The sequence below is a fragment of the Stegodyphus dumicola genome, chromosome 7 (genome assembly GCF_044657685.1).
Source record: "Stegodyphus dumicola isolate Sdum_Otavi_A_Nest chromosome 7, ASM4465768v1".
Taxonomy (NCBI): Eukaryota; Metazoa; Arthropoda; class Arachnida; order Araneae; family Eresidae; genus Stegodyphus; species Stegodyphus dumicola.
The window spans coordinates 103993265-104020432 of NC_140774.1; the positions used below are offsets into that span (position 1 = coordinate 103993265).

Here is a 27168-nt window from a genome sequence, read left to right on the forward strand (position 1 = left end):
GAATTCTTGGATTGGATCATTTATCTTAAAGAAAGCTTTCTTACTTTCAATTTAAATGATGTTTGAGGAAGAGCTGTTATTTTATTATTTTAAAAAACTCAAAAACAAGAAATTGTTTTTATTGTTATACTTTATTACTCAGTCTTAAGCCAAACTTGTTGCAAAATTAAACTTTGAACCATGTAATATAAAATATCTGAATCGTCCTTTAGCCTGAAATTCGTCTATTATTTGTCGCACTGCTTCTATGAAATATTATTCTAAATCCTATTATAAGTACTGTTCCGAAATTTGTACTTAGTAATCCTGGTGACATTGTATAATGCTAAGAATGGAATATCACCAAGTTCTTCGAAGTAAACGCAAAGATTTCAGAGCATATTTTGACATGGATTGAGAAGGAGGATAATGTATGAAAAGTAAGTCATGTTTTGTTCTTAATATTTCTTTTAAATGATACTGAAGTCTTCAAACAGCAAATGTAAAGATATGTTTTGCCATTAAAAATTGCGAGCTTTATATAGTTGTTAATCTGGAAAACTGATTTTATTCCAATTTGCATTTAAAAAAAAGGATTCATTATAAAATCATTAGAGTTTATAATGAAGTGTCAAAATGAAATGTCGAAATTACAAAATGAAATGTCAGGTTTTGCTCATTATAATACAGGAAAGGAAGACAGAATTAAACTCATGCAATAAGACGAAAAGGATTTCACTGACGTTGAAAGCTTCCTAAATTAAAAATGTAATAATTAGAAGGAATGGGAAAATGAGATATCATGTGTTTTATATTTTGCTTAAAAAATCACTTTTATATATTTCAGTCAATAAATTATGTAAATAAAACACAACAGATAACAGAATAAAATGCGGAAATTTTAATAAGCAGTACACGAAAGACATGTGTTATCTAGAAATGTAAATAATGTCAGCTATATATGCGTGTTCTCTTAAAGAAATATTTCTGAAAATTTTCAGCTCTCAATTTTCTGTAAACGGGACATTTTGATCACGTCTTATTATCACGCAAGATTTTAGTGCAGTTCACAAGTACAGCTCTTCTAACAACTAATTCAAAACTTCTGTAGCTTTGATGTCTTTTTGGCTTGAAGATGACATTTATTCTGCGTTGTTTTACTTTTTCTCCTCTTAATTGTTCTTTATTCATTAGCGCGAAAAGTATTTTGACAACAATTTGATTTTTTTAATTGTTAAGCTTATCAATCCGGTAAAACTTAATTTATCTGTGTATAAAGTAGTACTCACGTGTTATCCGAAAATGCAGAATAAAGGGGCCCCACTATAATGGAGAAATGGGAAGTGGTGTATTATTTATCATTTATACCTAACTCTAAGTTAAATATGGAAAACATTTCGGCGGTAACTATTTTCGAGGAAAGTTTTATCTTCAGAGGAAAACGCGTTATTAAATTCAAGAAAAGTATATAAATTATATGTAAGAGTTCTTGTTATAAAAACTTGTTTACTTCTTCTGATTTATAATGGATGGCCAATGGACGCACACAGGTGGGCGTTCCAGATGTCGCTGTGTGTCCAAACTTCCCTCATCCCCTATCGTGAGATCCATGGAAGAGGCAGAATATGCATCGATAACTGACAAAGTTCGAGATACTTTCCGCCGTCTCGCAGATACGCGCGCAACCTCTGAATCGGTGCTTGAAAAGTACAACGCTCCGATTTTTTTCCCTCAACGCTCACTATAGATATTAAAATCAGTTGTTTCTGATTTTTACGCTGGTACATTTTTAACGAGGGTCGAAAGTACGAATTTTGTACAAAAAGCAGCAGCGGTAAGTGATATTTTCTTAGACCTTAGTGATATTTCCTTATAATATTGCTTTATAAAACTTTATTTTGAAGAGCTGTGTTTAAAAGTTTTCAGGTTTAGTATTTACTTATAAAGCTTTGAAAATTGACTGCATTTTAATTGAAGATATTTTTTTTGGGGGGGGGAGTTTTAAATCAATTAATGATTTATTTATTAATGATTTTCATACTGAAACCCACTTCTGAGAAAATGAAAATGTTTCCGTTGTTATAGTTTTTTTAATTTTGCAATATACGTTAAGATTTGCCTAACTTTGACAGGTAAGTTTTATATTGATGTGTTTGTTATAGTGAATTTTTTATCTCATTCTTATATTTAAGATTTGTTGGCATTTTTATTTTTTCATATTGATAATTCACTTCTTGGGCAGATTCTGAATTTGTGCAAAAAGACTTCAAAATTCGTTTATATATCAGTAACTGGCAAAAGTGTTGCAATTTTTCTAGTAGACAAAAAAATTACATCTCGTATAAGAGAAATTTCCTATCATGAGAACTTTAAACAATAGTTTTTGTTTAAGCTGTAAATTATATTTTATAAATTTATTTTTCAAAACTCAATTATAAAATATTTGTTTTTTTAACTACATTTTACTCATATGTATTTACAAATCAGTTTTAGACTTCCAGTTTAATAGTTTTGCAAACATAGCCTGAAATGCATTTTTAATCCATAATGAGCAGCAGAAAGACAATAATTTAATAAGCAGTAGAAAGACGTTAAATGTTTTATAAAAACGGCAGTGAATATAAATATTTAAGATAAAATTTTAGTATTTTAGAAATATTGAAAGGACATTCATAAATATAAAGTTTACGAAAAAAGAATAAAAGCATTATAAAAAATTAATTATGGATATATTTGCCATAAGAAAAATTTGTAAAAAAATAAATCTGAGAAAAACAGTTTCGAAAAAATTAAATTAATTAAATTATAAAAATTATTTCTCCTTTGTTTTTATATTCCTCGATATCCCACGTTTTCAGTTATTAACACAAATACTACCTATACCTGCATATAAATAACAAGGCTTGAAATTAACACTAAATAAATTATTTATTCTTCAAACGTGTATATCTCGTTCTGTAAATAATGCAGTGTTTTAATGATTCTATTTGTCGTCTGAAAGTTCTGTAGGTGAAGTTTTACAGTTTTAATGAAACTGCGAGAGGCAGGAATGACGAATTTTAGTACTTGATAGATTACTTGTTCTGTTTGTTTATGATACATCTACTAGTACAAGGGAATGAAAGTGTAATAGAAAGCGTATTTGTATGTTAAAAAGTAATGCACAGTGTTCCGTCATTGTGATGTACGGGCCTTATGAAGCCGCTTGCGTTATTTAGAAAATTAAATATTTTCAAACCAGAAATTATAATATTTATGCATTGTATTATACCTTTACGTTCATGCGTAATTAGGAGATTTATTTATTTCAATCAAAAACAAGGTTAAAAAAACCAAAAAGATACAAAATGAAATGTATCGAACAAATGCGTATCGGATATATGTGTATGTATATATAAATCATAACCCGATCATGTACATTGGTATATTTATTTATTTAATTATTTAATATACATGTAATACATGTAAGTATGTTTTATAAAATTATTTTAAAGAAATTTCGTAAATTTTATGTTCCGATTTTTGTTTTCTTATGAATAATGAATTTTATTCCCAAATTACAGAATCGTTTGAATGAAATTCACCTACAGAACTTTTAGACGACAAATAGAATCATTAAAACACTGCATTATTTACAGAACGAGATATACACGTTTGAAGAATAAATAATTTATTTAGTGTTAATTTCAAGCCTTGTTATTTATATGCAGGTATAGGTAGTATTTGTGTTAATAACTGAAAACGTGGGATATCGAGGAATATAAAAACAAAGGAGAAATAATTTTTATAATTTAAATAATTTAATTTACCCTGAAGCTAGAACTAAGCTATAGTAAAATATGTGCAGATTTGTTTTGATTTATATTTATATTTAAAAAATATTATGCACCGACCGAATAAAATTCATTTTCATTTCGAGGTTTCTTTATTTTTTCTAGAATTATTAAGCATTATGCCGTTCAATACCCATTGTACGTATCCAAATGATCAGAAGGTTGTTGATGCTTGTTCCTTGATCTATTGCACCAAGATATTTTACTGTACATTTATTTACAATTTATTTACAAGTCGTATGCCACCTGGCATGTTTACAAGCGTTATGCCTCTTGGCATGTACATGATAGACATATTCTGCCACCTGGCATGTGAATTGATACATCATATTAGTTTTCTGCCACCTGACAGATACGATGCAATTACCTCAATTAGCGGTAATACGCCCGACATTTTGGCGTGTCCGCTTCCCTTACGTTCTGTAACGCAACTAACTTTTTGTGCGGTGCGCCCTCTGGGCACAAATCACCGCAATCACCGAGGAGGCCAAAACATCCTCCCCCCCGATGAATTACATTCATCTTAATACAATCTTCAATATATGCAAACAAGTAAATGAAAAATATAGAAACTGAAAACATACAAAAACCTCCAAAAAGTATAAAATTACATGTTACACTTACCAATCTTCTAGCAAAACATCTTATATCTTACTATATTGAAACGTTAACTATGAGGGTTAAACTAGAGCAAACAAATAAAATTATTAGTAAAATAAGAAATAAAAAAAATAATAAAACATATTCAATATAAACCAAACACTTAAGTTAATGTTCTTCAACTCGTAAAAGACACAGTTGGTAATAGGACGTTTAATGTTCCCGTGCACAGTTTTTAGTCTAACCACTCGGACATTATTGTCTCTTCCAGGAAACACTTCTATTACTCGCCCGAGTTTCCAACGTAATGAAGGCATATTATCTTCTTTAATGAGAACCAAGTCATTTAGACGAATATTTCTGCTAGGCTGTCTCCATTTGCTACGCTGCTGTAGTTGGCACAGGTACTCTTTAGACCACCGCTTCCAAAACCCTTGGAACATCTGCTGTGTTAGTTGCCATCTTTGCAATGGAGACACTCGTACTTCGGTTAAATCTTGTTCCGGAACAGCTGTTAAAGAAGTCCCTATAATAAAGTGACCAGGAGTCAAAGCTGTCAAATCATTGGGATCACTGGAGACCGGTGTTATTGGCCTCGAATTTAAGCATGCTTCAATTTGTGCAATTAGAGTTAGAAACTCTTCATAAGTCAAAATTTGAGTTCCAACACATTTCTTTAGATGCAGCTTCATAGATCTAACAGCTGCCTCCCATATACCACCATGATGTGGAGCAGCTGGCGGGTTAAATTTCCACCTTATGTTTTCATTTGCTAGCCACCTTTGAAATTCTGAGGTTGACTGAACAGATGAAACTGCTTCCTTGAGGATTTTATTTGAACCTATAAAATTAGTTCCACAATCACTTCTTATTTCTTGAGGTTTTCCTCTCCTCGAAGCAAATCGTTTTAGAGCAGCTAGGAATGCTTCACTTGATAAGTCGCTAGCAATCTCTAAATGGATAGCCTTTGTAGCTAAACAAACGAAAATACAGACATAACATTTAATTGGTCTTATACCTCTTCATTTTCACAGAAAATGGGCCGGCATAATCAACGCCAACCTTTGAAAAGGTTCTACTTGGAATCACTCTACTTGCATGTAGTTCTCCCATTAATTGAATAGATGTTACTGCTCGTACTCTGCAACATTTTATGCATTTCCAAATGCATTTTTTAATTTCATTCTTTTCACTTATTATCCAGTATTTCTGTCTTATTGCGGATAACATTAAATGCAACCCTCCGTGTAAATGTTTTTCGTGATAATGCTGTATCATTAATTTTGTGAAGTGATTATTATTTGGCAATATAATGGGATGTTTACTTTCTCTGGTAATTTCTGCGTTTTTTAATCTACCTCCTACTCTTAAAATTTCGTTTTCATCTAGAAATGGATTAAGTGAAATGATTTTGCTTTTAGTTTTAATCGGTTGTTCTGTCTTTAAAGCCTGAATTTCTTCTGAAAATTCATTAAGTTGAACATTTCTTATAATAAATTCTGAAGCCTTCCGTAACTCATAGGCGGTAAGCACACCAGATTGCTTTTCACGAGCGGATTTACAGTTGTTCACGAAGCGCAGAACATAAGCCATTATTCCCAGTATTTTGTTTAAATTTCCGTACAGTTCAAGATTTAGTAACGGTTCTGTAGATTCCACAAGTGTTTTCAAAGTAACACATCTTCGTTCTTCACTAACGTTTTGCAAGTCAGCATCGGGATTCATTTCGTTTATGTGATGTCGAATATCTACTTCTGAAAGCCAGGGTGGCCCAGAAAACCAATCACTATCATTAATTAGAGCTTCAGCATCCATCCCCCTCGTAAGTTTATCAGCAGGGTTTGTCTTCCCACTGCAAAAGTACCAGTTGTTTAAAATTGTTTTCTCCTTGATTTCTACCACACGATTTCTAACAAATTGTTTCCACTCGTTGGCAGATCCCTTGATCCAGTGAATGCAAATTTGGGAATCAGTCCAGTAAAATATATTTCCCTTATCCAACTGCGGAAATATCGATTGCAAATACGAACCTAATCTTGCAGAAATTAATGTTCCCAAAAGTTCAAGCCTAGGGAGTGTTACCCTTTTTAATGGAGCCAAACGGGATTTCGACATTATGAAACTTGTTTTACATTTATTTTTCTTCTTAAATCTAAAATATGCTACGGCACCATAACACTTGGGACTGGCATCAGAAAATATGTGAACTTCTATTAACTTCCAACACATATCACTGAAGTACTGTCTGGGAATTTCGAAAAACTTTATTTTTTCAACTTCTTTTAACCATTCCTGAAATATGAATTCTGTATCAAGGGGAACATTTTCGTCCCATTGAATACCCTTTTCCCACATAGTTTGCATTAAGAGTTTAATTCGAGCAGTAAATGGATTCATAATTCCTAAGGGATCAAACAGCATACCACATGCTGCTAAAATGATGCGTTTAGTTACTTTGAGATTTTGTAACTTCTCAAACTGAGATACATCTATTTTCAAATTATCATTGACATTGTCCCAGATAAGACCTAAAACTTTCAACGGTACCAAAGAGTCTTCAGATGTTTCACGAGAGTCAATTCCATTAAGTTTCCATAGTTCATTCAGCTCAGGTGAGTTCGAAACCCATCTACGTAAATTCATACTGGCCTCGCTAAGAATGAAAATCATGTCCTTGCTTAAATGTAAGGCCTTTGCTACATTAACTGTCCCAGAAATTCAATCCTCTACGTAAAGCTCTTTTAACATACTGCATGCCTCTTCGTAGGCATCTTCATACTTTTTTAAATGCAGTCTTACTGTAGCTGTTAAGAAATAAGGTGAGCACTTGACCCCGAAAGGAACTCGATTGTGTTGAAGAACTTGTAAGTTGGAATTACTGTGATCGAGATTTGACCCTTCTTCATTTATCCACAAAAACTTTAAAAAATCCCTATCTTCTTTAGCTAAGCCTACCTCTAAAAATGCACGCTGAGTGTCGGCACAAAACGCAATTGAATGTACCCTGAATTTAATGATAATCTTTAGCAAATCAGGATTTAAATTAGGTCCGCTTTCCAAACAATCATTAAGTGATAAATTTCCCTTACTTTTAGAAGAAGCGTCAAAATCTATTCGAACCTTTGTAGAATCCTTCTGTTCGCGCACTACTGCGTGATGAGGCATGTAATACCCCGTTTTCAAACTACTATTTAAATACGTATCTACCCGTTCCACTATACCATCTCTCAAGTGTTCATTAATTATCTCATTATATTTTAAATATAGCTCGCTATTTTTCTGAAACTTATTATTTAAAAATTGTAAACGCTGTTTCGCGATTTCATAATTGTTATTTAAACCTTCAACACCCTCTTTCTACAATAATCGAGTTTCATACCTTTTATTCTTGTAAGTTGTATTTCGTTCAAATGACTCTAAAATTTCTTTATCTGATAGAGATATTTCTTTATCCGAACTTATCCCAATTGCTTCTAATTCCCATAATTTTTTAACTCTTTCATAATCTAAGTCCTCATTTACAACGGTTATATGATTAACTCTTGCGTCCTTACACTTTGATCCTTCGTCCCTGACTTGAATCACAAAACCGAAAGTGCTTTCTGTTGCGACTAATTTTTTACAAATCTTCACGTTTCGTTCTCCTAAAATTTCCCAAATATAATCCGAACCTATTAATACTTGAATTTCGTCACTCGTACCAGCATCTGCTAATTCCATTCCCTTCTCAAACGCCATCTTTCGTATCCACCGAGAAGGAAATTTTACTTGCCCTAGTGTTATAGAATCAATGACTATTGCGTTAATTTTTATCTTTTTACTGAGATGGCTTACATTTTGCAATACGATTTCTACGATATCATACAAGCGCTCTTTTGCATCTTTGCATCCAAATGTGAAAATAATAAGCGCTTCTTTATTAATAATTTTCAACCCCAGTGAATCAACCACTTCTCGTAAGATGAATGACTTTGTTGACCCTGAATCTAGCATACAACGTAATACCTTTTCGTTCCCCCCCCCCTTTACACCTAACTGCTGCCGAAAACGTCTGTAAAAGAACGGAAGTCGGTGGTTTAATTTTGTTATTATTTTCATTACATAAGAGCGAAAGAGAAGGTTCAAGGATTGGCGTTTGTTTTGTCTGATTGGAAGTATCCGTCTCTAAATCTTTCGATGCGGCGTCACATATTAACGAATTATGTAAACCTTGGACATTGCACAGTCTGCATTTTTCATCTTTATGAGCACAAAAACGCCTTGGATGCCCTTTCGAAAAGCAAATAAAACATAAACCTCGATCCATTAATGCCTTTCGGCGAGCCTTTAAATCAAGTGCGCAATCATGATTCATATGACAAGCAGATAAACAAAATATGCAGACATTTTGATTCTCTTTCTTAGGCGGGGTAGAGAACTTTCGATTTGGTTTAAAATGTGATTTTTGAAAGTATTTAGAGGGAGTTTCGCTTTGACTAGTTAATACTGAAGCACCTTGCTTATTCGTACTGTAAATATTTCTTTTAGAATGCATGTAAGATTTATTTTGATAACCTTGATGGGAACTTTTGTTTCGTATTGATGTTTCATTTACATGAAAATTCTTAGAACGCGCTAACATCATTGATGTTTCCCTACATTCCACTTCAGTTTTCAAGAACGTTAGTAGTTCATTAACATCGAAATTTTGTTTATCACTTCTTTTCCTAGTGAATTCTAGAGTTAAATTCTCGGGTATTAACTTTAACAAAATAGGGGATAATAAATGTCCATAAGAACCACTAGTAACATTTAAAGAATTTAAATTCCGTGTTTGTATTTCTATATCGTCATAAAGCTTCCTCAAAGAAGCCGTATTTCCGGAATATTTTACAGGTTCTAAACTCAACAATTTATTCATATGCGCATTAATTAGCAGGTCATCTCTGCCGAAACGATTTTTTAGTATATCAACAGCCACCGTATAGTTTTCACTAGTAAATGTTAATCCACTAATAGCATTTAAAGCTAAACCTCCCAAAAGCGATTTTAAATAACAAAACTTGTCAACCGAACTGAGACTTTCGTTTTGGTGAATGGAATTACTAAACTGATTCCAGAATTCAAGCCAAGAACAAGGATCACCGTAATATTTTGTAATCGTTAATTTTGGCAATTTTAAAGTATTAACTTCACAAGTTTTCAACTTCGGGGATATAGTTTCCTCACTAGAATTTCTAGATTCAACTTTACACGCGTTTTTTCTTAATTTTTCCTGAATTTTACATTTAAAACTTATAATTCTTTCCTGATATTCCTGCGCGGAAATTACTTCTGTTTCTAACTCCTGTTCCGTAATTATAAGTTTTCAATCTCAGAATCGTATTGTTTCAACAACTGCGATTTTTCAAGTAACATTTCGAGTAATTCTTTTAATTTCTCATCCGCGGTTTCACCCTCTTCTAACAATGCAGAATCTATTTTACTCATCAACTTGGTAGTTAAGTTACGCGTCACCGTACGCAAAATCTTTGCCTTATTCATAGCCTCCATTTTACCATTAGATTCTATCAACTATAATAATCACCAAGATTTTTATTCAACAATTCTATTCAAAACTGGAAAAATGAAAAAGGGCCTACCTCGAATTTCTTCGCGTTAAATCCTGGCTTTTCAGTCATGAACTCACTAATTTTCTTCGTCCATCCTTCATCTCCACAAATCACGTCCGGGTCACCAGAAAAAATGTACGTATCCAAATGATCAGAAGGTTGTTGATGCTTGTTCCTTGATCTATTGCACCAAGATATTTTACTGTACATTTATTTACAATTTATTTACAAGTCGTATGCCACCTGGCATGTTTACAAGCGTTATGCCTCCTGGCATGTACATGATAGACATATTCTGCCACCTGGCATGTGAATTGATACATCATATTAGTTTTCTGCCACCTGACAGATACGATGCAATTACCTCAATTAGCGGTAATACGCCCGACATTTTGGCGTGTCCGCTTCCCTTACGTTCTGTAACGCAACTAACTTTTTGTGCGGTGCGCCCTCTGGGCACAAATCACCGCAACCACCGAGGAGGCCAAAACACCCATAAAAACCGTTTTGATAAATTTACCACAGAAATTTATTTGAAGTACTTATGGCACTTTCATATATATATATTTATATATATTGCTTTGGCTGCTTGGCATAAAATTTTTCTATTTGTATCTCGAAGCAATGCTTTCACTAACAACTGAAGAATGCATATTGATATCACAGCTTTAAATATTGCCTGGGATCTGAGCATTTTAAAAACTGCGAAAAGATCTGTTATCATTTCGAACTGAAAAAGAGGGGCAGTCAATGCATTTGCAAGAATTAAGAACAGTATGCCCCCTAACAGTTAGTCTAAATTAAAGTTCGAAGTACTCAAAATATCTCTTGAGAATAAATTAATTTTGTTTTGGAATGTGCCGGAAAATCAAATATTAAATATGTTATTATTACGCTATAAAGCTGGAGAAATGGATCAGACCCGGGTCGCTGACCCATACAGGATTAGTGCCAAAAGCTCTAGCTTTTATCTAACTATACTACAATACTAACTATACTATATAGCAATACACGCAACCGGATACAGACTTGGTAATACCATTACCTCTCTAACTTACCCTAGAATACTTCGAAGTGGTAAAATTTTCTCTTAGTGTCAATTTTAAACATTATTTGTAATAAATCCGGTTGTTTACGAAATCTGTACACTCTCACTTTAGTGTCGTTGTTGTAATTTCTGGGTTATAACGCCATACATCACTTTAAAGGCGTAATGAAAATCAAAAAATAAAGATTTAATTAAAACGCATAGATATTAGACGTACTAAAACAGCTTTGTAGTCCATAAACGCGTCTTCTCACGACCAAGGACGAATTTTCCCTAGCTTGCCAATGCCATCTGGATGACCTCTTCGAGAGTCGCTGAGCCGATATAGTGGTTAGTCACCCTGACTGCCATAGCGATCATTAGTCTTGCTGCGAGGTAATCTTGACTGCTCGCAACCACCCTGACATTTTGCATCCGATCACACTGCTTATACGAGCAGGTCGTCAGGGTCATGTTTACCAGCAGCGCAACGCTCGGCCACATACAGCACAACCTTCTTAACAATGTCTTCGACTGGCTTGCCAGTTCTCCAGACATGTTGCCTGTCGACCATGTAGGGACATGTTGGGCACCTAAATTCAGACGTGTGCAAATGCGTCCCAACTCGCTGACCAGTTACACCATTTGTGGTACAATCTATTGCAGAGAGACAATGGCATCTTAATAGACTCCATGCGAAACTGAGTATAACTGCCGGGGATGCCTTTACCACCTACTGATTTTCCCATTCTTTGTAAGACTATCCGTAAATAAAACACTTTTCCACCCCATTTCTTTGCCATTTGTTTATCTACTCGAACACCATACTATGCCGACTTTCATCAGCTGAAATTATGCCAACCATAGCAACTTTAATTAAGTGACTCGGCACATGCGCCATTAGTGCAATCAAGAAAAAAAAGAGAGAATAGTAGTTCTTTGAAGTGTGGGAATTATATGTTTTCCTGCTGTTCGTTGAGTAGGAAATAACTAAAAAAATTTTTAAAAACTAAAAAAAGAATTCTTTTTAACGTTTTTTAAAAAAATTTAAATAACGGAAGTCATTAGATCAACTATTTGAATTTGACTGAAAATATTTAATTAAAAAATATTATGGATTATCCTTCCGAGAAATCGGTGCTCATGAAAGCGAGTATGGAATCGATGGTAAAAATTGGAATCGATCAACCGATGTCAACGTTTGCCCTAGCCTTGTTACTCCACCGAACGGAGATGGTAGGCACGCTGTGCATGTGGAAGTAACGGAGTTTACGCCAGTATCAAGAAACGAAGAACGAGAATTCGAGACTGTTGCACAATAACAGCAAGTATCATTCAACATCGTTCACAGAGGATGTGAACAAATGCATGTAAAGCGTCCATTGTTGTCATTTCAATTGATAGATTACTGGCATAAGCTGTTTGAAATATTAATTTAAACCTTCGATAATTTAAACCTTCGATATGAACAAATGACTGGATCAGCTGAGCCTCACCGCAAAATAGAGATATTACTGGATTCCAATAAAAACACGGCGATGGCGTACTCGATTTCGATGGCATGGATATGACACATGTTATGACAATTGCTTTATGCATTACCAAACCCGACTTGGAGTAGAATGTTATCCGATTATGGAGAGCAGTGTCATTAAATTTTATTTCCGCACCCGCCTAATACGCTTAGAAGTCACTTACACAGCTAACGCTACATTTTCTGAAGCCTCTTATCATCTCTTAACTTCAGGGCTTGCATGGGGTTGAATTTTAGTAGCATGAATCATGGATAAGTGTGACATGCCACGTTCTATTTTTCAATGCTTTCTTGATCGCTCCTACAGTCTTAATCCGTCCATACTCCTAATATATCACCCATTGAACACATCTGCTCGAAGAGTGGTAAACGAGTAGCCCAACTTTCACAGGCCTTTTTTACGCCAGATGAAGTTTCGCAGCGTGTGAACACACCGTTCACTGACGTATTCTAACTGCACATTTTTCAATGCTTGAGCACATTTCTGCAGCTATTTACAAACATAACAGATTCGCAAAATACTGATTTCTTCATGTTCTGCAAGAGAATGAGGCTATCATTTAATCATTTCACACTTTAACGTTATTATTTGGCCATAAACCTAGTTTTGATATCTTTTGTGCTTCAAGATGTAGGTTTCTTTCTTTACCATTTGTTCTTTCGGTTTTGGTTTGCTCAGCAACGCGCTTTTTATCTTTTAAAAATAAGTCGAATAGCATTCTGTGAAATATTATGATCCAGGATCTGCTGTGAATGCCTATTCGTTGTTTCGAGAGGGTGGTACTTCTTTTGCATCGGTTAAATCTCGGAAATATTCTTTTCGCATTGTTGCTATTCAGGAAAGCCTGAAGTTTATGAGAAAAGAAGACACTTCTATTTTTTGTTGTATTTCCTTTCAAATATTTGCCTTTATTTGTCTTCATTTCGTGTTTTTATGGTTTGAATTCCGAACTTTTTATTTGCCCAGCGATAGAGGGTTATTTTTATAGCAGTGGAAGGTCAAAACAGAAGACTAAACTTTTCATTGAATTCATAATTAATTCTCATGTAGGATAATTTTGTAAAAAGAATTTCTATTTTTAAAATTTTCTTACAAGAATACTTCAAAAAAGAATTCCAATAACCTTTCGGGAAATGAAGCAATTAATCTAATAATTTCAATCAGGTAATTAAAGAGAATCAAAAATTTTATTTCTGTATGTTTTAAGCCATGATTTTATGTTACCGCACATATTAGAGTAATCCTTAGTATTCCTATCGATGTTTTGAACGTATTAGGAGGCAATTTAATGTTAAAGAATGGATAATATTTTTACTATTATAAAGTAGCGCATTAGCTCTCCAAACATACATATATTGGTCTAAACTACAATACAAAAGTAATACAAAACGCCTCATGCGTAGGTGCAAGATTTGTGTGTTAAATTGTTTAGTGCATAAAGAAATTGAATTTCTTGCTATATATTATAAGAAGAGACTGCATGGATCATATTTATAATGATTTTTCTGTTTATAATGAGTTTCTGAACAAGCAAGGGACTCAGCACATTTATATGGATATCAAGAAGAAATTTTCTGTCTCAGAAGAAAAGGTTACTTGTTCGATGCACTAAATTTGAATACATAAATATAATGTCACATATAGTATAACAAACAAATAATAATAACAATATCTAGCGAGAAGATACTAAAATTTTCAATTTTCTAGGCATAAGAAATGCTTCAAAGAAATCTATTTCATCAGCTGAACAATTTCTGTATGGTTTCCGACTGAAAACATGTTTTAAAAATCCATTTTGTTTCTTTTTTTATTCATATACGTTCTAATCACGTATTTGAATGAAAGCAAACAAATTCTCAACCATTATTATTTTAAACATTTTCTTAAACGTTTCACAAGCTTATAGAATTTCTTCCTAATTAAAGAATTGTTATTAGAGAAGAAAAAAATTTCAAAAAGCAAAACGTTAGTAAACAAGTCGATAAAAGGGAAACGCATAACAAATAATTCCTGATCTGCAAACATTATTCTGAGTCACAAACTCGTGTTCGGAATCCCAATTAAAAAACGGAAGGAAAGGAAAAGGATCCTTGTTAAAGTTTTAGAACGATAGGCAAATAATACAGTTGCGTAAAACAGTGAAAAATAATTTGAGCTGTATGGAAGATATCACTAAAATCATCTTCAAAGCGAAACTATTAATATCGCACTTTCAATTTTGAGAACATTTGATCATCTTGCGACTATATACCCATTCTACTTTAATAATTTTACTATAGAATGAAAGGAATTTTTATAATCATCTCACAAATCCTTTCGTTAGTTAGTTTGCAAATTAATCTTTACCTTCTAGAAAACTGTTAAATTTAGCAGAAAATTCCTAGAAACACCTTAAGTTCATTAGACGATATTTCTGGTTCTAATAAAACTATAATTTTCTGTTATTAATTATCACAGAAATTCAAAATATTTAATATAATAAAATAATTAAGCATCCAAATGCAAAATAACTATGATGGATTTTAAAACAATCTAAAATACAACATGCATTATTTCACAGAACTTCTATTAGGAAAAGATTGGGGAGAAATTATCTTAATTAAGTTTCACTACGCGGTTATCCAAATTTGCAATTTGGAAATTTTTGGGGAAAAATCTATTATTTTGGAATGGTACGGAAGAAAGCATATCCCAGTATTATGACTAGGTTTGTCAAATTAATTCGCTGACTGCTGAAACCTGTGTGAAAAGCACTTCACAATAACTTTAGCTTCATTTTCATTAAACAAGGATGTACAAGCTAGAAATTTGCTATATACACTGCGAAGAAAAAATGTTACCGTTCTGTATCTCCCGTTCTACTGGGCCGATTGACGAAATTCAACCTGCGTTTTTCATGCCTCGAAAGCGTGACTCAGGATATAAATTAGATTTATATATAGCATTGTTCTACTATAGGTATCTTGACACAAAATCGGACTTTTTCTGAAATGAAATGCCAACATTTTCTATGTTTCGATTCTACGACTCAAATTATGTCAAACTTTGTAAAAATCGCATGAGTAGTTTTTAAAAAATTAACTTCAAAATCTTTGCACCTCAATGTTAATTGAATTTTACATATATTTATTAATATCTATTGTGAGGGTGACGTCTTATCATCAAACAGAGATCACACTCACGATTCAAAGTATCAGGTTTTTTATTCCTGGTTCATAGAAAAAAAGATAAACGGAATGAGTATGTACAAATGGATTAAATATGTTTAGAAGAGTAATCACAACACTGGTTCCAGTATGGAGATGTAAAAGTCCCAGCTGACCACCTACGTGCAGTCACTTTATATAAGTTCCAAATCCGATCGTCTACGCGCGACCGGTAAGCGTCTAGTTGTAGCTCCTTCGCGAGCGTTCTGTTAGACCGCTTCTGTCGGACTTCTCGAACCAAGTGAAGATGTGTTTACCTGGAAAGTTCCTACAGAGTAGAGATAGATAGCGACATCTGGTGCTTCGTTTAGGCACGATTCCCGCACTATTTTTTTATTAAACTTACTTGATTCCTTCTTCCAGAAATTTAAGTTCATTCCAAATAAATTTCCCAATGTTTTATGATTTATTTTTAAATAATTTTTATAATCTTTTCGAAAACAAATTGAATTGTAACCTATAAAAGTTTTGCCATCATCTTAAAGTAGATGGATTTCTAAGTACACCTGCAAGAATTACAGTTTTTTTATTCAAAATTTCCTAGGATATATGTGAATTTAGATTTTGAAGAGTTTTGAAATTTTGCATATTTATTATAAGCTATAATAACGAAAATGTGGTGTACGCACTTTGTTAAAATTATTTGAAAGTATGAACTATGACTTTTCCCCCCCCCGCTCATGCACAAAGAAAAAAGGCAAAGGAAAATACGTTGCTATAAATTAAGAAGTTTGCCAAGTGAATTATTCTTGGCGCAAACTGAAAAAAATTTGCCAAGAGAAATTTTTGAATTTCTCCATAAATTTCTCTCCAGAAATTACAAAATTTAATATCTGGGCTTAATTTGAGTCGTAGAATCGAAATATGGGAAAAAATGGCATGTCATTTCAGAAATAGTCCGATTTTGTGACAAAATGGTCTATATTAGAACAATGCTATATATAAATCTAATATATATCATAAGTCGCGATTTCGATACATGGAAAACGCAATTTGAATTTCGTCAATCGGCCCAGTTGAACGGAAGATTTAGAACTGTCTTTTTTTACGCAGTTGTATCGCTATTAATAGCTGATTCAAATGATCTTGTGTTGTTTATAAAATGTTTTTTCCCAAAAAATCCTACGTTATTGAAGCAAATAGAAATCATGAGCTTTGGACATTCATTTTCAGCATCAGTCTCAACGAATACATATAAAAATATATGTAATATTAATGAAAAAACTTATGAAATCTTTAAAATCTGCTCAAGAAATAAAAAATACAAAACACCAGTATTTATCACCAATAGAATGATTGGAACCTTGCCGCGTGTTACAATAGATAAGAAGTAGGTTGAGGAATATAATGATTTAATGTTAGCAGATCTACAAGTGTGGCCTGCTGATATATTTTTAGACGTAGATATCGCTTTACCTCTTTTGAAGGGGGGGGAAGGATTAAATGCGAAGAAGGTAAACCAGTAGCCTCTAGGACAGTGGTGGCCAACCGTTTTGTGGCCGCGGAATGGAATGGAATGGAAGCGTGCCATTCCGCTTAAGATATTCGCGACTTTTATGTTGATGATTTGCTTTGAGGGGCACGAAGTGAAGAGTAAGCGAATGTTTTAGTTCAAAAGCTGAATGAAATCATGGAAAAGGGTGGATTCAGCTTAAGGAAGTGGATATCGAACAGTTCAGCTATTTTAGAGATTATTCCCGAGTGCTTACAAGAATCCAGTATTTTTCTGGAAATAACCAGTAATAAAGAAGTGAAGGTATTGGGCATTAATTCGAATACCTCTATTGATACATTTCATTTTTCAGAATGCATAAGTGATAAACAATTTACCAAGAGGACTATTTTATCAGAGGTAGCCAAAATCTTTGATCCAATGGGATGGTTAGCGCGAACAATAATATACGCGAAAATATTATTACAGAGTTGTGGAGTTTACAGCTTGGTTGGAATGAAATTGTTGACAAGATAATAAGTAAAAAGTGGAAACGTTTCTACATAGAATTACTATCAAGCTTACAAATTCCGAGCTATGTTTTGAGTCCGAAGGCAATAATTATAGAAATTCATGCCGTTTGTGAGGCTTCAGAAAGAGCTTACTGTACAGTCATCTATCTCAGAACCATCAGCTCTGATTCTTCAGTCAAAGGTTAGCCTTCTGACATCAAAATCCAGAGTAGCTCCTTTAAAAACCCAGTCTCTTCCAAGACTAAAGCTGTTACTTTTACCAACCTCTTACATGCAGTATTATCATCTACAGAACTGCCGATTAACAGTACTTACGTAAGGATCGATTCACGGGTTACATTGGCATGGGTTTCGTTCGAGCCTCACCGTTGGCTACCTTTTATAGCAAATCGGGTTGCGAAGATTCAGGAAGCTGTTCCAAGTATTCAATGGAATTATGTCGCTGGAAACGAGAATCCTGCGGACTGTGGGGACCAGAGGTCTTATACCATCATAATTTTTACAATGCGAGTTATGGATAAAGGCACCACAGTAGTTAAACAAATCTATAGATCATGTAAAGCAAAATTTAAGTGCAGCATTATAGAATGAAGTTATGTTGAGGGAACTGAAAAAGAGTTTTATTTCAAATGTTCTCAAATTTGAAGAGCCTAATATATTTTCAAAGTTTTCATCTTGGTTATAGCTATGTCGAGTTAGTGTAGTGTATAAGATTCAGAAATAATTGCAGTAAGTTACCTGCAGAGCGTATAAAGGGTTATTTAACTACTGAAGAACTTTGTGAAATTACTTTTATGATTGGTAGGATTGTAACAAAGAGCCGAATTTTCAGTTAGAATCGGATAAACCCTTGAAGACATCAAGTAAACTACTGTTTTTAAATCCTTTCTCAGATTCCTCAGGGACAATGCGTGTAGGTGGAAGACTCAGAAACTCTGCAGTTTCAAATAATCAGAAACATCCTATGATTTTACCTAAGAATTGTAATATTACGGGTTTGTTTATTAAACATTATCATGACACGTATCTTCACGCAAGTACACAACTACTCATTTCTATCATACGGCATAGATTTTGGATTTTGGATTGTGAGTGGTAGAGATATCATTAGAAATAGTTTAAACCAAATGAATTATCGCTTCGTCTGAAAAGAACTTTAAAGTCTTGAGAAGATTTTAAAATAAATCTTTTTAATATATCATAACTGCAACATAAATGTACGTCTCGTGCTTGACAAATCAGCCAATCACTTGTGGCGATGTAATTTAAAATAATAGTAAATTTCAAATACTTTAATCTAAGTCTATCAGTTAAAGACTATGTAATTTGTTTAACGCGAAGTCCGGTTATAAACCTTCTCATCGGCGTAACAATTTAAATGAGGGCAATCAAAATTCCAATATACAATCTTATCTAAGCTAGAGAAACCTAATAACGTTAGGTAGAGAGAACAATCCAAGAACGTCACCTTAAATACACTAAGTCTTATCTGCATTCTGGTAGGGAAACGGAAAGAAAAAGTAACAGTAAAGATCTAAGTCATAATAACTGGTTAGACTAACATAAGGTAAGGTTACAACGTGGTATTTGAAATACTATGTGAATTACTAGAAAGTTACATTGAGATAACAGCAAGCAAATATGTTTAGTGAAGTGACAGTGATTTTATGCGAAATGTTTCAAATATCTGCTTATAAAAAAGCTAGTATTATGTGCAACCGAAGAAGAAACGTAACAAAAATATACTTGTAACCGCCACTTCGAAAATGGAAAATTTTAGACTGTGTAACGAATTTTTTTAGCGTAGGTTTAGTTTGGTTTATTTGATTATGACAATGCATTCGAGGACTATCTTACTAAGGTGGAAGAGATGCCTTTATGGAGGACTTTCTAAGGGAAAGTGGCTCGTACACATGTTACATATGACAAAGATTGTGAAAACGCCCATGCAGCCAGCCATTTCGCCGTGATTCGAACCTATTTTTTTAGGGGAAAATGCAATTTGTATACATGTCCAAAATTTCTAACTTAAAAATTTTTATCACCTTTTTTACCATAAAAGAAGTGGCAGAAATTATCTCAAATCGTATGCTGTTTTGGGAGTGGGGGAGGGTTCATATTTCTCGCTTTAATTTAATTCAACAAAATATCCAATTTTTACATGAAAAGTTGTAACAATGACGCGTAGATTGGAGAATGGATGAAAACATACATACTTAGAGTTTACTACTGTAAGTGGAGATTTCTAATTTAAGATCAAAACTGAATTACAGATTTTATGAATTACAGATTTTTATAGCAGTTAAGTGCTGACGAGAGTACTGATGTCCAAAAGGGATGAGTTGTATCACTGTATAAGTGATTTTCGTAGTCTTCGATGTTATTCTAGAATTTAATTGGCATTTTGAATAGGCATTTTTATTCAATTTTGAAGTGGTCCAGATTTTGAAGTAGTGTAATTTGTAATGAACTGAGATATCAATCATTTCACCAGCAGGAGCATCATTTTGGAGTATGGTATATCTTAGTTAATTAAACTGACAGAGGGCATCATAGTTATTAAACTGGATTCATAAAATCGTTGAAACGTGTCTTTTTAACAAAATCCTTAATAAATTTAACTATAGAAACTGAAATTGGTTTTGGTATGAAAACTAAAGGAAAATTATAGCCATCATCATTTTAGTACATTTAAAATTTTAAATTTAACATGCTGATACATAACACTAAGTGTGCCAAATTTCATTGAAATAAATGAGAGCTCTAATTGCAAAATATACGCATGTAAATAGGTCATGAGACCGTAAAAAGAAGCAGAAGTTCTCGTTGATATGAAAGGAATTCTGCTGATCAGAGAAATTAAATTGCTCGCTAAAAAAAACTCCAAACCTGCAGTTGCCGAATGGGAAGCTCCGTAGCAAAACAACAGCTTGTAAGGTATTTTTTAATTTTATAACTGTTATTTTAATTTTAAAGTCACTTTCCTATCAATTCTTGTTTCCTTTTACAACTCCTTTTACAAGAAAGAGGTTTTAGACTCGTGTTGAATACAAATGAGTTAGAAGCATTATTTAAGGAAGGTTCAACTCACTTCGTGGGAGAGAGCTAAGAATCTTGAGTAGCACGTCTTTGCCTTCGGGCTAAATCTGTCTTGAAGCTGTTACCCTCTGTCGTATATTAGGCGCCTTTTATTATTCGCCGACTAGTTTAAATTAAAGGCCAACTACGTTAAATCTTGTGTTTAGCTTCGGCTAAGTCTCTCTTAGTTAATTATAGTTTTGTTCTTATTCTTTTTTTGAGTTCATGCCCGAGTTGAGGCTTTGCTGTAAGCCCGAGAAAGGGGTCAACTGTTCATCTTATTTTGCATGAAATAAAGGGTAGTTAACCAGTCTTGAGACTACGTCTTTAGTTATTGGAACTTAGCAATAAGTCGCTTAACAGTTCACTAGGTTCCTCGACATATACTTTAGCCAAAAAAGAGTGAGAAACCCTACAAGTTTATGACTCTAAACTGAGCTGAGACTCCAATCGAATCTTGTATGTAGACTTCTGCTCAGGTGGATTGTGAGGACATCTTGAAATTACCAAAAAAAAATTGCTTCCGACGCGTTTAAAACGAATTTTCCTGTTATAGAATACTGCCACGTTGGCGAGAAATAACCAAATGACCACAACTAAGCGACAAAAGTTCTCCGAGAATTCTCCAAGACCCGCTAGGAAGAGTTTCGCTTATATCTCATATTTTGCTTGAACTCATCTTCGAATTTCAATGTCTGTGAACTCAAAATTTAAACCTGTATGGAAATATATATAAAATAAATACATATAAGCACAGTAAATTTTCACAGATTAATGATTAAGTGAAATACACAAGCAACAAGTATGAAATTATGATTCATTGTGTATTAAACAAGTGAAAAATTAATTAAACATTAAAGCAAATTAAAAATATATAAAAAATAAAAGCAAATAACTATAATTATTTACAGCTGTATGTATCCTTGAATACACGCTTTTTAAATATTCAATCTTTATTTAGCTGTTTGCAGAATACATGCCATTTTTCTATGCCTATATTTGCAGAATACATGCCATCCGAAAATTATTTAGCTATTTGCAGAATAGATGCCATTTTTCTACTCGGAAATTATTTCTTACCAAATATTTTATATAGCTAAAATAGAGCAGTTACGGATTTCCGTTATCGGGCCATCCAATAATCAGAATCTAATCTTTCTTGTTTGACGCGAAAGGGAAATCTATATATGTTTTAATTCATTGCTCGTCCCTATCAAGCATTTTTCTTGCAACTTTCTATTTTTACTACAAGTATATAATCGTTGTTAATATTGTTTAGAAAAGAAAAATTTAGATTTACTTGATTTTAATATCTCTGACTAGAAGAAGAAAAGGCACAGACTCGTTTAGTTTTCAGAAGAAGAAATTTCCGTCTAGGTAAAATGGTAAAAGCACCCTAATTTTCTTTCCTAAAAGACCTAAATGAGTCTAAGAAAATGGGTTAAGATCAGTGTTCGAAGACACATGAGGTAAATTAGCGTTGCTGTGAGTAATGGTCTACTGATAAATTTAATCAGGATTACTTTCGACTAATACGTTGCTGAAATAAACACAGATAATTATAAGATTAGTTGGCAGTGATTTTCTGTAAGGGAAATCACTATTTTCTGGGAAAAGCTGGACAATTCATTTATAAACACATTTGGATCTTACGACAGAGATTGTCAGAAATTATGCTAGCAGTCTCAGACTAGTAAAGTATGGTTAAAGCTATTTTTCAAGATATGATAGTATAGTGAGCAAGTTATTTTACTACGAATGAACTTGCTCATTCCTAGAAAGTCATTTTATACCCTTAAGATTATTTGGCAAATACTACCAACGAACTCTCTTTGACAATATTACTACATTTATGGAGAGTAATTGATTTTTCATCAGCGACAATGGTCTTGTCCACCATACTAGAACTGCTCAAGCATAGTTCTCTAAATATTAAAAGCATTTTTGCTTGCTTTTCAATCTAAAATTAGGAGAATATGTACAGAGAATTCAGGGGAAAAATTCCAGCAAATTTCTTCCTTGACTAATCTTAACTGTAGAAATGTTTGATAAACATCTTGCTTGTTCTAGTTGCATTTAAATAGTTTAAATTTAATAAATAAATAAATAAATGCTTCTGCAAAAATATTCGTCTATATTTTATTAAGAATCTCAGTGGATGGATATTTAAATGTAAATATTTTAAGGTAGAAATATGTATATGTATCATATGCATTGGTTTTTCGTACATAAAAGAACAATCAGAAATAATCCACCAAAAATATTCTGTTGAAGTGTTGAGTATAATAACAACAATAATAATAATGTTACAAGTGTTCTGCTTATACCGGAAGCACTTTTAACGTACTCAACACATTACCTGCATATTAGGCAGCAGGTGAGCTCACATTAAAATCTCCCCCAGAGAGGAGTATTAAGGCCCGTCCACACGAGGACGCTCCCGACGTAGTTGACGTAACTTTTTTGACGCCGGCGTAAATTCGCATGACGCAGAAGACGTAAAACTGAGGACGCTCCTGTTCAGCTTTTTCGCCCGCGACGCGCGCGTTTAGCCAATAGCTCACTGAATTCGGATCACGTGTCATGATCTGCTCCAAAGTTTTGTTTACAGCTTTCAACATGGCGGCTGCGTTTAACGACGAAATACTTATCAACGAGATTCGACAATACCCACTGTTATGGGATCACAAACTCAAAGATTATCGCAATAAAGAAAGAAAAGAACTAATCTGGATAAAAATATCGAATAGTATAGGATACGACGGTAAGTCTGTTTCATATATTTCAAGGAACATTTTTGCATATATTATATTTTTTTGTGATATGAAACGTATGCTTACTAATGATTATAATATGCTTATTTTCAGTTAATACTATCAGACATCGATGGAAATGTCTGCGTGATAGATATGTTAGGGAGTGCAAGGCTCTAAAATCAAAAAATAGGAGTGGCTCTGAAGCTACAACTCCAAAATTTGGATTGTATGAGGAATTATCTTTTTTAAGAGATACAGTTAGTCATCGACCGTAAGTATTTCTAACAACTTTTAATATTTTAAAACGATTACTATATTCTGTATATTTAAAAATATCACAGCTATGCGATATATATTCTCTACTTTTGTAGTTGAAATAATAAAATTGAATTACATCTTTAAATGTATAGTTCTGATATTGTTTATTATATAAATTTGCTAAGGGAATTTTGTAACTACATTAACAAGTGAGAATACTTTTTGTAAGGCTCAAAATATTCCTGAAGTTGTTAAGAATTTTATAACTGCTTTTCAAAATGGTATTTATTTAAGGAAATTTATATAAAATTTAATAGGTTGCTTACAGATTATTTTAACTAAGCTATATATGTAAAAGAGAAACACCTTGGAAGTGCAGTTTTGAATAAGAGAAAGACACATGTGGAAGAAGCCATGAAAACTATTTTGGAAGGTCCTTAAATGTGGCTCATGCTATAAGAAACGATTTCATTTTTTAAGTACAATTTGAAACAGAAATTTTTTTATGACATGCCTTGTTATCAATCATCAAATTAATTTTAAATTACATTGTGTTTAATAGCATTAAGCAATTTGAAACTGCTTGATGCACACTTAGCATCAAATTAAGAAACAAAAGTTCCATTTATGGAATTTACTACTGTGCATATGCTACATTTCATATAGACATTGTATGACAGCAGAAATGACATGTATCAACAGATGTTGCATTCATATTCTTAACAGCACTATGAATATATGTAACGTATACTGGAGGAGAGGGAGGGGATATCTTCTGCTCCAGTTTGTAAAATAATTTAAAGCTTAAGTTAATTGTTTCAGAAAACTAAATTACTTTTTTTATGCAAAAGCTCTTGTGCAGGGATTCCAAACTTTTTTTTTTTGCTTTGACTTCCTTTAAAAGGATGGTTTTCTTCAATGCTTTCTCTATTATATGTGGCATGAAACATAATCATAATACAAATAACTGCACAAGCATAACTGGTAAAATCCTAGTATACGCTACAGCCTTGACGCGATTTTGAAAATTATCGCCAACACCAAAAATGACCCAAACAACGTTCTATGTATAACTATATATATTCTTTAAATGACCCGTTAATACTTCATCGTATATGCCCCGTTTTTACTGCTCATCATAAAGTCGCCAAATCCCGTGTGAACAGGATACTAGGATTAAACCGTATAACTTAACGATAACATATTGAAATATAAACAAAAGTTTCAAGAAAAATTGATACATCTTTATTATAGCATTTTCCTAAATTTAATTGGTAATCAATGCACTGATATATCTGTGTTGGCTTATAGTACCCCTAAATTTAATTGGTAAACAACTGAGATGTAATATGCAGTGAGGTATAAGAACACACGACAAGATTTCTAGAAGATATTTCAGTCGATTAGTGATTTATGTCTTGGGGGGGGTAGACTGCTGTAAGACCGATATACCAAAATTTTTTTATTAGATTTATTTTATATTATTTTCTCTATTATTATTATATTTAATTTTACAAATGTAAACAAGTTTTTAGAAACAACATTACAGAAAAGTTCCATTTTAATTAATGCAAATGCTGCACTTGATGTAATGATGCATTTTTTTAAGTGTTCGGCATAAAACTGCTTGGTTCTTATTAAGACTACTTCTTCATTCGAAAATGCTCAGCCTATTTCTTTTTTTACATTGAAAATTCTCATCTTGACTAAAGAGTACATCTACTACGTTAAAAAAAAAGGGAAACTCGATAACATTATGTGATAACTTTTATTTTGGAATATTTCTCTTTGATAATATTTAATTCCTAAACTTCCATTTTGAATAAGACTTCTGCTTGAACATCCTCCTTCAATATAATCAACTCTTCTTACATCATAAAATCTAGATCAAATATTGATCTGAAATTGCAATTCAGAGGTTCCATGAGCCACTGACAAATTTAAATTTCCAATTTTGCAAGCATCTTGTATATAACAATACGTTTTCTGAGAAAGTTTGCATTGTTATATTTTTGGTTGTGTTTTCTTTGTTCCTGCATTTATTCTTTTATACTGTACTTTTGCATAAATAATTTATACATTTTGAAAATGGGATTTTAAACTTCTATTAAGTAATTTTTATGTATTTTTTCCCTTATATTTATTTTGTATGGTGTTCTTCTTTACCACATGTGTAGTTTTATATCAATAAACAATTAATTATACATTTTTTTATTCAATGGGGGCTTGATTATTCCTATAAATTGTTGGTGCATATTTGCAATCGACCCTTTTGATCCTCATTGACCTCTGTGGGTTCAATATCAACCTTCTTAAAAACTATAAATATCTAGTTATGGCTATTAAATGATTCTTAATTTTAATATGTAGCTTCTTCCAACAAAGTTTGGCTACTTTACATGAAAATTGAAATGAAATGAATCTAAATTGTTACACACACACAATGTATATGTTTATGTATATATATTAATTTTATTTATATTTTCTCTTAATGTTTCCTCTATTTACAGGACCACGAGCAATATAATTGATGAGCCTTCACTCCCTATCGAAGACACAATGGAGTCATTTAATGACTCCATAAATTTTGATGAATCATTAAATGAAGAAGCTGCATGCAGCAGCCAACTTGTAGATGGTGGAGAGATTTTAGAACCTCCACTTAAAAAGCAAAAGAAAAAAGACATCGATTCAAAATTGTCGACTTATTTAGATTTGGCAGCAGCACGATTAAAATCACGGAGCCAAACATCAGATGATGAACACTTTCTACTAAGTCTCCGTGATGACTTTGGTGCTGTACCACGGGAAAAAAAAAATGAATTAAAAAGAAGAATGTTGGAATTAATTGCAGAATATGTAAAATAAAAAATTATGTTTTTAATTTCTGTTTTATTATTTAAGACTATGTACTATGAGCATCATACTTAACATGACTTTAAAATTATTATTTAAGTGTTATGCATATTTTCTTTAAATAAAAACTAATTTTACATCCTATTAAATTAAGTAATGGAAACAAAAAATCTACTTTAAGCGTGTACACAGCATAGACATTTCAGGAAAATATAAAAGTGCATCGTACATTACAGAACAAGACAACAAAATGCCTCGGCAATAAGTATAAACTAAATTTTTAGCAATGATAAAAGCTGAATGATCTGAAAAAGGTATACAGAAAATAGATGTCAATAATGTCAGCATAATGATACACATCTTAACTATTGTAATGAATCTACATTCATTCCTAATTTGTCTATGTTATACTTAATAAAAAAAATATTATTTACATACATTTATCTTTAATTTGGGTGCACTGTCAGACCTATTCTTTTATTTT

At 32.8% G+C, this 27168-nt stretch overlaps 2 protein-coding genes across 5 annotated transcripts in view; both read left to right on the top strand.

Annotated features, from left to right (window-relative positions):
- Nucleotides 1-1626: 1626 nt before the first annotated feature.
- The window catches only part of LOC118184495 (orexin receptor type 2-like), a 590403-nt gene continuing 564861 nt past the window's right edge, over nt 1627-27168 (top strand). For all 4 annotated transcript variants that reach the window (XM_085820672.1, XM_085820676.1, XM_085820674.1 and 1 more), the window contains exon 1: nt 1627-1813. The gene's annotated coding sequence lies outside the window, so the exon portion shown is untranslated. The remainder of the gene's footprint in view (nt 1814-27168) is intronic.
- On the top strand, nt 23411-26949 carry LOC118196526 (uncharacterized). The gene is made up of 3 exons (XM_035367992.2): nt 23411-23578; nt 23682-23841; nt 26339-26949. Exons 1-3 carry the CDS (start codon nt 23434-23436, stop codon nt 26694-26696), a joined length of 663 nt encoding a protein of 220 aa, XP_035223883.2. The 5' UTR covers nt 23411-23433; the 3' UTR covers nt 26697-26949.

Coding starts and splice junctions, on each gene's coding strand:
- LOC118196526 (XM_035367992.2), top strand. CDS start 23,434: ATGGCGGCTGCGTTTAACGACGAAATACTTATCAACGAGATTCGACAA. Junction 23,579..23,681: donor GAATAGTATAGGATACGACG/GTAAGTCTGTTT, acceptor GCTTATTTTCAG/TTAATACTATCAGACATCGA. Junction 23,842..26,338: donor GATACAGTTAGTCATCGACC/GTAAGTATTTCT, acceptor CTCTATTTACAG/GACCACGAGCAATATAATTG.